At 31.5% G+C, this 15,460-nt stretch overlaps 1 protein-coding gene and 1 long non-coding RNA gene across 2 annotated transcripts in view; one reads left to right on the forward strand and one right to left on the reverse strand.

Moving 5' to 3' along the window:
- Positions 1-7,486, reverse strand: part of LOC145039251 (cyprosin-like) — a 35,313-nt gene extending 27,827 nt beyond the window's left edge. The window contains exon 1 of the mRNA XM_078987329.1: positions 7,417-7,486. Within this exon, the coding sequence (XP_078843455.1) occupies positions 7,417-7,486 (70 nt within the window). The remainder of the gene's footprint in view (positions 1-7,416) is intronic.
- A 5,355-nt stretch (positions 7,487-12,841) lies between these two features.
- LOC145044319 (uncharacterized) lies at positions 12,842-14,251 on the forward strand. Its single transcript, XR_013681281.1, has 2 exons — positions 12,842-13,396; positions 14,033-14,251. It is a non-coding gene; the product is annotated as an uncharacterized LOC145044319 (long non-coding RNA).
- Positions 14,252-15,460: the final 1,209 nt, after the last annotated feature.

Consider the following 15,460-nt stretch of genomic DNA (forward strand, 5'->3'; position numbering starts at 1 on the left):
CAAAATAGTTATGGACTTAGACACTAATCCAACAGTCTCCCACTTGGATAAGTCTAATAACTATTATGCGTATGACTTCAGATCCTGATCTGCAATCGTAGCTTTCCAAAGCCGTTGTCAACTCTGATCCTATCAGATACGCATGTCCTTAGATAAGGGATCATATATTCCTCCATTCTAGATATCGTATGAGATATGATTTCAAATCATTCTCTTTGTACTACTTCTCGATTTCTGATTTATGACGATAGACTAATTGAACAAATCAAATTAGCCCTAGCCCGGCCGAGCATTTACGTTTGTCATCACTAAACCATCGAGGGGCCCAAAAGATATCGCTTTAATCCTACCTTGGATAAAAGGAACGGATAAACTTTGATACAATGCTTGCTTGCACTCACTAACCAAATCACACACAACAATATGTTTTATAACACCAAGTTACTAGTGTGTTTACATATTATCAATGTGCAACCGATTAGCAAGATACAACTCACACATCTTAGTTTCAAGAATATAAGATGTTATCATCTCACCAATCACTCGTAATACAATTCATGGAGTGATCCAAGTGAGCATGGGTTTAATCCAATGCTCAAATCATATTCATAAGCAAACATTTGCTTATGTCTAATGCTCTTTAGACAATCCACACACCAATTCATTACAGTCTTCATTCATATCTACTTCCAACATATGAATGACTGTGGCCCGTTCGAATAATTCGATTATTCTTAATAAACTCAATTATTCTGGAAGTCAAAACATGCAAATGTGAAAAACAAGAATAATACTAATCCCATATGGTCTCAAACCTTTGAGTATAAATAAAACGCCTTTTATTTATCACCATATTGATTACTCATTATTTGTCGTTTCGGGTAATCAACTTCTTACTTGAATTCCAACACTTGTCCCATGCTCCTAGCATGCACACAATGTTTACCTATGGTTCTTACTTTTGTGAAATAGACAAATTGAACACATTTCCAATCATTCTCATTTTACAACTCCAAATCATTTTTCATAAGTGTAAGAATATCAAATTCTTGCTACTTATAGAATATGCTAGATTCTAACACTTTATGCAACGATCCTTTCGTAATGTCACTGCACCAAAGTCACAAAGACTATTGCCAATGATATTACAAAGTCCTCTATCGGAGATTGTTACAAGACAATTCCTTAGATATGATGTCTCTCTCTCAAAGTACATTCCTTTGAACATCCTTTTGCATAAAAGTTTCTAATCTAGACATAGATTTTCAATATTTACTTCCTAATATGAACACGCTTCCATATTTTCCTCATGACAACTCATTTTTAATAGAATCTTTTCTATTTGTAATGATGTCGATATGGTCCATCCAATATGGAAACATTTCCATATTTTGCAATACTATACTTCCAACTACTTACAAGCAACCAATCCTCGTCGAACTTTGGATTGGCCTTTGATAGTTGTTTAATTATTTTAGTCAAAACCAATTCTAATCCCTTTTTCCCTCTAAATGCGCTAGACATTTGGAAAATTTTAGAATGGTCAAACATTAAAGCATTTGCAATCGATCCTATACCCGAAGTGTATGGGACACGACGCATAATGTTTTATTTGCTATGTTCTCAAAATTCGAATTGTGAAGAGGAATGCCGTAATCATAATCGAAATTTTAAGAACACACAATGTACCTTTGACTAGATTTATTAACATTCCACAACCTAATCCTTTAGATTTGAAAGGAAGCATAATATTCTCTCCCTTAATTATAGCAAAACAACTTTATAACCCTTACTACTTTGCAAGGTTTAACTCTTGTTTTCTATAATTAATATTGCCAACTTTGCAATACGTGCCTTAATAATCATACAATCATAACATTTATGCTCCCACTATCATGATGATTATTGTAAAACATAACACTTATGCTCCCACTAGCTTTGACATGTATTCATAAACATCTTAACTTTTAGAAAAACAATACCTATTGAATTTCTTAAGTCCATGTTTCTAATACTTAGTTCTTTGATAATCTTTTATCAAGGCTTCTTGAACTTATACACCTTTGCCTTCGATAGTTCATATGTGTCTAAACACTTAAGACTAAGTGCCAAACCTCACAATTCAAATTATGGAAAGGGATACCGTAACCATAATTGAATTTGAGAATGCAATTTTACAATCACTATCTTCTTAAAATCTTTCTTAGTGAAAGCATTTCCTCACAATCATTTTCATGAAGGAGGAAATCTTATGACACTTAGATTTTAAATGGTGTATGTGTTTCTATCCATGTGAATTTTTTGAAACCAAAGTTTACGACAAATTCAAACTCATATGGACCGAACTTTCTTAATCTTGATTTCTTGCCTTTATGGTAGCACAGCTGCCCACCATGTCTTCCAAGTAGTTAAGCAGCTCACCCTTTCCTATCAATGTAACTTTCATCGATTAACGTGCTTTGCCATTTATGTGTTTAAAATGAGAACTCATAGAGCTCACATGCATAATTAACTCAATTGAAATAGCACAGAAACACGATAGGTTGTAAACCTCAACTCGTGTACTAGTGATGATCGATAAGGTTTATTTGATTTGTTCTTGAAACTTTTCAAGACTATAAAGACTCCCACTGACTCCTTGACATATACGATTCTCTTGTCAATAAACATTTCTTGAAAAACAAATTTTCAAGAGTTAGTGTAGCTTGTATCAAAACACTTCATAAATTGGTCCTAGTTGGTCTTTGTCTTATCCAAGACATCACAACTTTCCACATTTGATGAATGTTATAAACCTTTAACACTTTTCACTCATTGTCACAATCTTAACTTTAAGACTTGTTTTGAAACGAAGTATGATTGACTTCTTGATTTAACCATTTCTTCAATTCTTGATTCCTCTACATAGACATACAATTGTACTAAGACTTACTTAGAGGATCAATTGAGATATGGTTCTTAATCATTAAGACCCATTATAAAGCATAAAATCTACTCTCCCTTCTTCTTAGAATGGAGAAACTTTTATCTTTCTGCCTACTTGATTCTTCTTATTCGTTCTACTATTGATCTAAACCCTTTAATCAATTCAGAATTACACTTAATCTTGTAAGTGTAATCATATTTACTAAGCCTTTAGTAAATCATGACGAATATCTTTGTTACTCTTATGGTGAACTTGATCAACACACAACTTTGTGTACTCGATCTCCTAGTCCTTCATTTGACACTTTGTCAACGAATTTGTCTAATTTCCAAATATGAAATTTCTCATTCATCATGCAACCAAGTTGCGTGATTCCAAATTTCAGTCCAATTGAAACTTTGGGCGATGAGAAACTCTCTCTATTTGGTAAATTCTCGACATTCCCATAAATAACTTAACTAAGAATCATATCCATTCGTTGTAGAAATATGCAAACATCAATTTTCATAATGATTTTATTGCAAGGAAGTAAACAAATAAATAAATAAGTCAAAATTTATTTTATTTATTAAAGCAGCGGAAAAACATTTGTCCTTACAATGCAAAATCTATTGAAAACTATGTAAAAGGAAAATTTCTAACAACTCTATCATAACTATCTAAGCTCAAAATCCAATATTCAAGTCCATGCGATCGAGATCCATCTCTTGTGATTAGATTCATCTTGCTCTCTTATCAAGCTTCCTTTCTTTTCACCGATCCTGCAAAACATTCAAATGCAATCTTATCACATCATGTATTAAGAATCAATGAATAGGAACTTAACGGAGTTAGATAGTAGATTTTACCTGAAGCATAGTCATACTTTTGACTCTTCCATCTCTTAGATCTCTTAGGTAAATAGGGCAACTTCGTCTCCAATTCCCCTTCTCTTGGCAATAAAAGCAAATTGACTCTTTAGGAACAACACATGGAACTACTTCAAACATCGCCTTTCTCTTATGATCAAACCTTTTGATCATTGAATGTCTTTCATTGCCATTGTCTATATCCATAGAGGTCTTAAAGGCAGATTCACCAATCAACTTTGCTTTTCTATTACGCCAAACCATTGTTGATTCAGCAGCAATAAGCATATAGGTGAGATCAATAAGGGTCACGTCGTGGTTCATCATATAGTACTCTCTTACGAACTCACTATACGAGTTAGGAAGTGACTGAAGAACCCAATCAACAGCCATCTCTTCACCGACAACGGATCCCATCATTCTTAGTCTATCAATGTGTGACTTCATCCATAGGACGTGTACACACACCGACTTTCCTTCATTATGTTTACTTGCCAAAAGGGCTTGAGTGATATTGAACCTTTCAATTTTACGATCTTGTGGGTTAGGGAGAACAATAGGAGGAGGAGGAGGAAGTGAAGCATGATTTCTTGTTCCTTGATCGAATCGTGGAATATCATCGTCATGTGGAATGCTTGTTCCACGGGATTTGGGAAGACCATAGTTGTCGAACTTTGACATCTACAAAACGGGAGAAAACGAATTCAAGTTAGTTGATTGATTGAGTCCTTAGTAAATCACCCAAATGAGAGACTAAGGCTAGGACCCAACACAATATTCTACAACTCGGGAGAGGGATGCCGTAACCCAAATTGCAGAACATTTGAAGGTAAGTGAATGACGATTCACTAATTTCCACCACGAAAAAAAGAAAAAGAAATTTAAGTTTTAAATCTATGAAAACTACTAGATCCTTTGAGATTCATTGAACTTTCAATGGCATGTTTAAATCTCGATATGCCCCTCTTGTTTGTGACTGGGATGCCGAGGATCACAAAGCGGGTGTGAATAACCATGCAAACTTACATGGTGCCCTCACATGTTACAGTCACCTATTCGATGTGCCGGTAAACCACTCACGCTCCACCGAACTATGACAAACATTGAGTCACCCTTTGCTACCTTTGCTTAGAACCATTTAGTGTGCCGGTAAACCACACACGCTCCACTAACATCTTCGCAAGGGCACAAAGTGTAATTTCATGGAATTGCATCAATTCACTTTTGCCTAAGTAACTAAGATTGGGAATTAGAAAAACATTTAGCTACTTTGTATTTCATTATACTTATAATGGAAGGTTTCATCATATCCTACCCGTTCGGCTAACGACCCTCCACTAGTCAAGAGTGCAGTGGGTAAGAGTGGATACCCATTCAATCGCCATTTTATAGGCAATTTCCTTAAACACCCCTTATAGACCAGCTTCGTGAATGAGGCCTACTAACGGTAAGACTGACTTTTACTCATACATATATATAATGTTAGACTTTTAATGTTATATATATAGTATAGGGTGTATTTTACACTTTTAAAATACTAGGTGGTCAAATTTAACAATTATACTTTTAATTCAATTAAATTGCAAACCTAAACTTTTATGGATTTATTAAACTTCTTTTAATTATACACCTTAATTAGTTAATAAAACCATAAGGGTGTAAATTGAACTTTCCAAAACATTACTAGGGTTTTAGAATTTAACATTCCTAATTAAACTTTTAATCAACTTTTAAATTCCAAAACTTGAGGGCAAGTTTTGAAACATTTCAAAACATTAGGGTTAGAATTTAAATATACATCAAAATTAAACTTTTTAATCAAAATTTAAATTCCAAAACTTGAGGGCAAGTTTTGAAACCTTTTTCAAAACATTAGGGTTTTAACTATTTAAATTTCAAAACTTCAAAACTTTTGGGTTCAAATTTAAACTATAAAACCTAAAGGGGAAAAATATGAAACTTTTCATAACAACAAGGATCAAATAACAAATAATTTTAAATTAACATTTAATCACATAATTATCCATATTTGATTTATTTAATGATTTCTTGCAAAACAATTTCTCAATTTACTCAAAATAATTAATCAATTATTTTATAAGGAAACAATTATCTTATTAATTGATAAATATCTTCATTTAGATCAAAAATATAGTCAAATATATCATATAATCGGATTAATATTGATCTAACATGATATTGTAACTATCCATATGTAAAAACAGCAAGAAATCCCGAGATAAGCATTATCTGACGAGTTGACTCGTCGACTCAAGCCTGGACTCGTCGAGTCACCCTGGACTCGGCGAGTCCAGCCTCCAGAACACCAAAAATCGAATTTTTCAGATATACAATGCATCAATACAATTGAAACCAAGCTAGGCTCTGATACTACTGATGGGTTTTTGGTCATAAGACATCCTATGTGCTCATACAAACCCTAAAGCTTGGATCTAGGTTTCTCTATTGTACATGCTTTGAATCCAAGACTACAAACCCTAATTCTAGCATTCAATTAATCATATTAATATGTAATTAGGTTTAAGATCATACCTTGATTGTTATGTAGCAATAACAATCCCAATTCCTCCTTGAATTGACTTTGGAATGCTTAGAGTCACAAGTGTCACTCCTCTAATGGTTCACAAACACCATAAGCAAGAGAATGAAGAGGAGAAAGGTTGGAATCTGCCCAAAAATGTATGGAACCCTCATAAGAACATTGGCCACGTTTTTGAGCCTTAAGGGGTCTTTATATAGTTGGGCTATTATGGTTATCTCACAAGGAAACCCTAATTTGGATGCTTAAGCCCTAAGCAACCCATGAAGCCTTTTAATTAAGCCTTGGACGATTTCATATGGGCTTTCCCCATAGAATCCGTCCACCCCTTAATATAAGGCAATCCATGGCCCAAATTATAATTATCTTATAATTACAATTCTAGTCCCTTAAATTTAATTAATCTCTTTTAGTCACAAAACTAATTACCAATTAATTATTGACTAATATCAATTAAACAATATGATTTCTCCTTTAATATATTATTCCCATAATATATTAATAAATCATATTTAATCCTTTCTCTCCATAATTCATCCTATCAAGTTGCTTTGGTGAAGGCAACCCAAAAGGACCATGCACCATCGGGTCAAATACATACCAAAATAGTTATGGACTTAGACACTAATCCAACAATAACTTCTTCATTATAACTCGGATTTCGACGTTCTTTATATGTACAGAACCCTTGTGACATATATTATAAATTGGTTGAGATTATTAATTATAAATAATCTTCTATCAAAAAGTGATTTTTGACGCTCATTGTATCTAAATTGACTAGCCCGAATCTACGGGCGTTATATATATATATATATATATATATATATATATATATATATATATATATATATATATATATATATGTGTGTGTGTGTGTGTAGGTACAAGATCAAATAAGAACCCCTAAATGTTAAGAACCACTTAAAAACCTTTTTTTATTAAGGATAGTTTTTTCATTTAAACAACAAAACTTAAAAATAGATTTAAACTCATTTTATCTCTCAAAGTCAAAAACTCTTAAACATTCATACTCTCTCAAACATTTCTACCAACATTCAAGAATACACACCTAACACTACCTACTGTCGCCGCCGGAGACACCGTCGCAATTGCCGCCACCACCGTTGTTGAGGACAACCCAACATCCATCTCCCTCCTCCTTCGCCACTACCCTACTATCTCCACCTCCCTTTATTGTAGTGATTCCAGATCTGAAAAATAAGGGGCCACCACCACCATCGACTGTAACACCACTGATGACTGTCACTATCTTCTTTCACATTAGATCTGGTCAGATTTGTTGTGGATCTGGTCAGATCTGTTATAGTTCTGAGTATTTTGGTGTTATTTCACAAAGGTTTTGCTACTATTTTAGCATTTCGTCATTAGATACACATCAGATTTGTTATCATATCACTGATGCCGCTGTCGGAGCATCAAAACTCACAAACCGCAGCCATCAATCTACTCTTTGAACTTGTTTTTTTCTATTGTAGTTCCTCACCGATGAAAATCTCAGTTGCATCTATACTAGATCTATTTCTATCCAACTCACATCCATCTGTTGTCCTCTGATCTATATTCAAACACAACCAGATCGTTATCAGATCTAATATGTTTGTGCATTTTTACGTTAGATCTGGTGTTTTTGTGTGTGGTCTATTTCATGGTGGTCAGCAGCAGTTACGCCACCGCATTAGATCTAGTCTTCGATGATGGTAAACTAATAAAATTTTGCAAAAAAGTAATGCTCACAAGGTGCTTGATGAAACGACTTAATGAAATTAGGTAAATTATTAAGTTGTGAATTCAACTATAAATGCTAGTGGAGAAGTTTTTTTTTAGAATTTAAATAGTAAGAATGGTAAATTTAGCTATGAATGAGTGTATAAACTGTTTTTAATGTCATCTTATATATATGGTAAGATCTAATGTTTTATGGTGATTTTGGATTTATGTATATGGTGTAGAAAAAGTGTTTAATGAAATGCCTCAACGAAATCCAATAAGTTGTTAAGCGGTGAATGTGTTTTTATGTATTAATTTGTGAATATGTAAGTTATAAAGCTATGAATATGTATTTTTTGATGCACTAAAGTGTGAATTAGTGTCTAAAATATTGATCTGGTCTATGACCTAGTGTCTTAAATGCTGAATTAAACTATGAATTCTGATATATTTTTTAACCATAGTTGATTTTTGAAGGAAGGATGTTAGCGATATTGGAACTGATGGTTGTTGGTGGCGATGATTGATTGCTACATAGGGTAGTTGGTGGTGTTGTTGCTGGTGGTGGTGGTAGCGTAAGGATATGTTCTATTTCTCACTCATGTTTTTCTCTGATTTTAGATAAGTTATCATCTTTCATTATTCATGTATATGTTTTTCTATTGATGCTTCATTATTAAATATGAGATAATTTATGCATGTATTAAATTCTGAATTAGTTGTTTAATATACAGTAATATGATATTATACTTGTAAATAAGCTATGAAAGTATTGTATTAAATTGTGAATTTTATGTATTAAGCGGTAAATTTTATTCATAAATTAAGATAATAAATTCACCATTTAATACACAAAAATGTCTCCAAATATGAACGTATAAATGTAAGTTTTAAGTTGAGAGTATGTATGTTAAAAAATTTATTTTGTGTATTAAATTGTGAATTTTATATATTAAACTGTGAGTTAATTGTATTAAATTGTAAATGAATTGTATTAAGCTATGAATGTTTTTATCAATTTTATGTTTGCTTCTAAAATATAAGAAGAAATAATCATTATACACATATATGATTTTTTTTTCTAATTTTAAATAAATTAAATAAAATTTAAATTATGGATGTTGTGTAAATTAAATTTTGAGCAAAGCAGTAACTTCCAGATCTGAAAGTATAAATGTAAGTTTTAGGTTAAAAAATATGACATTTCAAAGTATTAAATTGTTAATTTATTATATTAAGCTATGAATTTTATGTATTAAACGGTAACAAACTATATTAAGTTGTGATTTGACACCATTTTCTACGAACTTTTTATAAATTTTGTGTTAAAATATAAATGATTTATGTATGAATTTTTGTATTAATGTTCTTATGTGTGTGTATATATATATATATATATATATATATATATATATATATATATATATATATATATATATATATATAAGTACATAAGGATGCATTAGTTTTTATACTTGTTTTGTATTAAATTCAAAATGAGTGAATTATTAGGTTTATTAAATTATGAATGTAATATTTAACCTCTCATTGCATGACTTTATGTATAAATATAATTTACAAGAAATGATGGTTCCGATGCTGACACAGGTGGTTGGTGGCGGCATGTGGTGTTGGTGGTGATGATTGAGTTTGAGTTTGACTTCTTTGAAAATGTGAACTAGTGTAAAATATATTGTATTAAATTGTGAATTTTGTGTATTAACCCGTAAGTGATTTTACATAAATTTTGTGTTAAAATATGGAATGAATGTATGAATGAAAATATTATACTAAAAAATTACGATTTTGCCTTTTTCTTACCAAAAAGATAAAAAGTAGGATTTTAACATATTTAGTAATATTTACAGCACATATTTACTTATGAAATAGGGGTTCTTAGGGTGTATATATATATATATATATACTATCTTATAAAAGAAATCTCATTATTTCTAAAAATAGATTGAATATAATAACATTATTTTTTTAAGACGTTCAAATCATTAAGCTAATAATATAAGTAGTCATCAATAAAATAATATTAAATTTTAACCTGTGTTTTGAATCCTTATATTTCTCAACAAATTTTATCTTCTTCCCTGAATTTCGGATAATTCAAAATTTGAAACCATCAGAAAATACATGTTGATTCAAATATCCCTCCTGCAGATGGCTCTTTCTTAACATGTTTTTATTTTAATCCTTACTTGTAATTGATTTCATCATTTTTAACTTTTTGTATTTTTATCTTATAAATATATTGGGTGAAGGTTTTATTATATCAGGTTTGTTCCTAAAAAGGTTTTTACTATGTTTCTTTAATGTGTTAGCTTTGCAGGTTTAAAGAACTATACTAAGAGGGCCAGTTAGAGCAGTATATTATCATTAGTTTGTATATTTTAGCATTTTACTTTTGCAATAAAGAACGGTTAAACACAAGATTTGACATGATTAAGGTAGTTTGTATATTTTTCATCTTGTTTAGTCTAAAAATGAAACCTTTTTCATCATTGGTCCTTATAATATCAAGTTTCATCACATGGACTTCCTGATTACGGTGATTATTGTCCTTATTATAAGGTTCTATATAGATTTTGTTCAATATTTTAAGGTTTCGAGAACCTAAATCAATATGAATCCTTGAATTACATACCATCGTTGGAAATATTTTAATTTATGACCAAACTTGGTTTAAAATCACAATGAACAAGTTGACACCTGAGTATTTTGGCCTTCTCAAAGGCCTATTTATCGACTTTTGAATCACAACACCTGATATTCTAAAAGGTTATTTTTATAAACTATTATTTATATATTTTAGCATTTTACTTAGTAGGACATTAAATTAATAAAGGAATTAAGGAAAACGAAGAAAAAAAAAAGTGGATGATAAACAGTACAAATGGTTTGTATATGTATAAATGGAAGTAATAACCATTTAGGGGGTGTTTGACAAAAAAAACTTATTGCTTATTAGTTTATTAGTTTATAAATTAATAACTAAGTATAAGGTAATTTATGAAAAAATCACGTATTAGAGGTTCCCCACCGGAATAAGTTATTTTAATCCAAACACTTTTTTAACTTATAGTGACGTGGAACCTAATAAGTTGTTTTAAAAAAAGCTTAGCCAAACACCCCTTAATATGGTATGATAATGCTCTTGAAAAATAGATGTAATTTAATATTCATTTCTTGAAGTGAACGCAAAATGATTATAACTCTAAAGAGATCAAATTATTCGCCGCCCGTCGGTTTGCGCGGATAGACGGATAGTATATATATATATATATATATATATATATATATATATATATATATATATATATATATATATATATATATATATATATATATATATATATATATATATAATTTTCCACAAACGATCTCAATATGAAACCTATAAAGTTATGGGAACAGAGATAGTTCATATGTTAATTATAACTTTCAAGGAGTATCCTTGTCAACTTGCATTATATTCTTATTGTTATTGTCCATGAGAAGTTGTACTTATTATAACTACTTTTTACACACATGCACACATACATATATAAATACATCAACTTATGTCATACATGCTCACATACATATATATACATATGTCATTTGAATTATGAATAGAATAAACACACTCAAACGGTTACAAACAATTACTTGTGGTCATGAAGGTTCGTCTACAGTAATTTCAGGGCATGAGATAAAACCTTATGTTTGCAGCGGGATTAGTAGGTGCGCGAAAGATGGTCCGAAAACCATCGTTATGGAAGTTCATTTTCCAAAAAAAAAAAAACAATTATAATATAACCTTTTAAATTAATATAAGTGTTTGACATCATAAGTAACTAGGACAGACATTATGTATGGTGTGAAATATAGAATTAAGTTTGAGTTCGCCGACAAAAATGATCATGATGAGTATAGATTGTGACATAATAATAAACCACTACCTCAGGCCATTCCTGTATGTTCAAGAGGAATGCATACTTTGGGTTATATGTAAAAAAAAATAAAAAAAAATAAAAAACAAACTCGTCCTTTGATCGATTTAGTCTAGGACGTTTTATTTATTTATTTATTTATTTTTCCTACGGTCCGGACTTAGTCTTGACTAGTTCGATTTTATTGTCTTTGCATTCATTTTTTTAGGGTTCGGATTCAAGTTTTTTCAGCTCGCTTTCCTTTTTTGGCACGATACGTTTTGCTTTACTGTACGGATTCATATTTATAATGGATTAATGTTTGATTCTTGCACATATTTGATGGGTATGTTTGTCGCTTCGTTGGTATTTGATTATTGCTAATATTTGCTACTTGTATTGGATTGACTATTGTTATATGCGTCGTATATCTTTACTACTTATAAAAGAAATCTAACTATTTCTATAAATAGATTGAATATAATAATATTATTTTTTTAAGACGTACAAACGATTAAGCTAATATTACAAACAACCATTAATAAAATAATATTAAATTTGAAATCGTCTAAATTTTTAAACTTAGTGTACAATCACCTATGCATGAATTTTGACTAAGCTATTTAATCCCCAAGTTAAAATCCTTATTTATCTCAAGGAAGCCGATCTGGCCTTCTTTCAGCCAGTTTAATCGGTCAACAACCATAACCGGCTTTTCAATCTCTTTATACATTATCTCCTTCATTCAATGGAAAAACCCTAGCTGTTGGAATTCACCAGCCACACAACCGCACAACTCCGTCACCTCTATAATCTCCACCCACAGTCACGCATGCTTCACCTTCTCTGTCACCTACCTACTTCTCTAAAATTAACGTTAACCACGCACAGTCTGACCACCAATGTAGGCACTCTGCCTCTTTCCGTCTATCACCGCCACCCAATAATTTTTCGCCTCTACCCTCCTTCGCCTACGTTTCTCTGTTCACCAATATCTACTGTTACCCATCCCCAACGCACCTCTACCACTTCTACACCTTATTAAGACCTATCTCTAAAACCCTACACATATCAACACATTCGTCTTCACTACTTCATTACTACCATCACCTCATTCATATCTCCATCACTCGTTGGAAACCTAAGGATATATGCATCGCCGCTTCAACCTTGAAACCGATGTGGACTACTCAAAGATTCGGCAGATCATTCGAAGCCATGTAGGTTTTCTTTAATAGTTTCCGATTTTAGTTTTCATTTAGAACTGATTCTTAATTAAACCCAAAAAATTGCAGATGGGTTAATCTGAATCTGTGTTTGAAGGTAAGATATTGTTTGTTTTTTCTTGGGGATTGGGTTTGGGGTTTTTACTCCATCATTTGAATATCGGATATTGGTGTGGGATTTGCAGGTCAGATGTTAGTTTTGTAGATTTTGATCTCATTGTAGCTGATCATGAAATGTTGGTTTCAAGTTCTCTCATTTAAGTCCTTCCGGTAGATGAAATTGCATTAGAACTAGAAAATTAACACAAATGTCAGATAGTTGTTACTCTCTTTATGACTATATCATCGTTTTTTTATATTGTATTCTTTGCAATTGATAATAGAGGTTCTTATTATATTTGAAAATTTCATAGTTAGTTTGATGTTCTTAAAGAAATAAGCAACTAGAGAGCTTGTTAATTTGTTTAGTTCAAGGTATTACTTTCTTTCCTTATCGTTTCTCAATTTGGTTGTGTGTGTTTGTATGAGTCTATGTTTATCTTGCAAATCACCAAGAGTCAATTAGTTGTTTATAAAAATTCCTAGATCATTGTTGTTGCGAGACACTACCTTTTTTCTCCTTCCATGGCTATCTTTGCTTGCTAAACCCACCACCTTTGTTATCGTTCTTTGCACTTCCCCTTTCTGTCTCTCTATCAAAAAGCTACCTCATAGCTTCCACATATTAGTTTCCTCTATGCATCCTTCTAAAATTCCGGTGCTGCTGACCATCGTCCTGTATCTATGCGTATGTCTAACTTTGTGTTTATGTGTGTTTACAGGACTTGAAATGGATTGATATAAACCAACATCTCAAAGAAATCGTGGGTAAGCTTCTTAAGATCTGAATATGATCTTCTTGTTGGGTTTTTAGAGCTCTTGTAGTTGAATGTTTAGTTTTTTCTTTAAAGTTGCAATATGTAAGTTTTTGTTATTGTTTGGGGTAAACCCATTTGTAAGTTTTGTTTTTGAAAATTGCAATGCATAAGTTTTTGGTTTCATTTATTGTCAGACAACAAAAAAAATTTAACTGACAAAATTTTGTGAATTTGGATTGATTTGTTTCAAATTTTATCATATACATATTTGACTATTGTATCATTCTTATATTTGAAGGTACCATATGAATAATAGTTTCTTCTTTGTTTTGTATGTATCATGTACAAGAACATGGGAGTGTTTTGTTCTTAATATTTTCTATGTAAATGAAAAAAATAAGCTTTATTTATGCATTATACCATTTGTGAATGAAAGTTTTTTTTTTTTTTTTTTGTTAATTCTCATGTGTCTTTCTTTGACATTCGTAATTGGTTTGGTGGGTTCACGTTATGTGGTTATATTTTTGTTTTCGATTTTGTTTTCGGGTTAAGTATTTTGTTAATTAATTTATTAGGAAACTATGATTTCATTTAAGATTAAAAACTTTCTTCCGTCTTTGAGTTCATTCGCATTTATACATTAAAAACTTCGCATTTTCATTCAAATTCTTCGCATCTTGCATCCATCCGTCTTTGAGTTCATTCGCATTTCATCGCATTAACTGAGAAATTAATCAGTTGTCTCATATTCGCATTTCAGTTGTTTGAGAAACCCAGATACGAACCCAAATGCGAAACCCACTGATTTCAAATGCGAACCAACCAAAAATCATCAACCACGTACTTGTGTCACCAAATGCGAACTGAATATCACCATTAAATTCTCCTCGCATTCTATAGATGCGAACACAATCCAGATCTCCGACTCCAAGCTTGCGAAATCAAAATCAATTAACCTCAAACAAATCGTGAACTTCTTATGCGAACTGTTTTGACCCACAAAACCAAATGCGAACTCAATTGATGTCATATGTGAACTGATTTCATATATGCGAACACAATTGATTTCATATGCGAATCCACATCCATCGATATGAAACCAATACCAGTTACAAGCAATTAGTAGCAACCATCGATCCTCTAATTTTCAATTACTCAGCCTTCGCTTTTCATACAACCCGTCGACCCTGAAAAATCGATAAACACCAAATGTCTCATTTTTAGATCGATTTTCTGATTAAATGTCATATTTGAAGAATGATCGATTTTCTGATTAAATGTCATATGTGTGACATTTAATCAGATTACAAAACATGTTTGTTATTAATGGATGAGATAGATTTAATGTATATCATCAGTTTTTTTTTAAATGACAATTTAAAAAATCCTAAT

Source organism: Lactuca saligna, chromosome 4 (assembly GCF_052625555.1).
Source record: "Lactuca saligna cultivar CGN05327 chromosome 4, ASM5262555v1, whole genome shotgun sequence".
Taxonomy (NCBI): domain Eukaryota; kingdom Viridiplantae; phylum Streptophyta; class Magnoliopsida; order Asterales; family Asteraceae; genus Lactuca; species Lactuca saligna.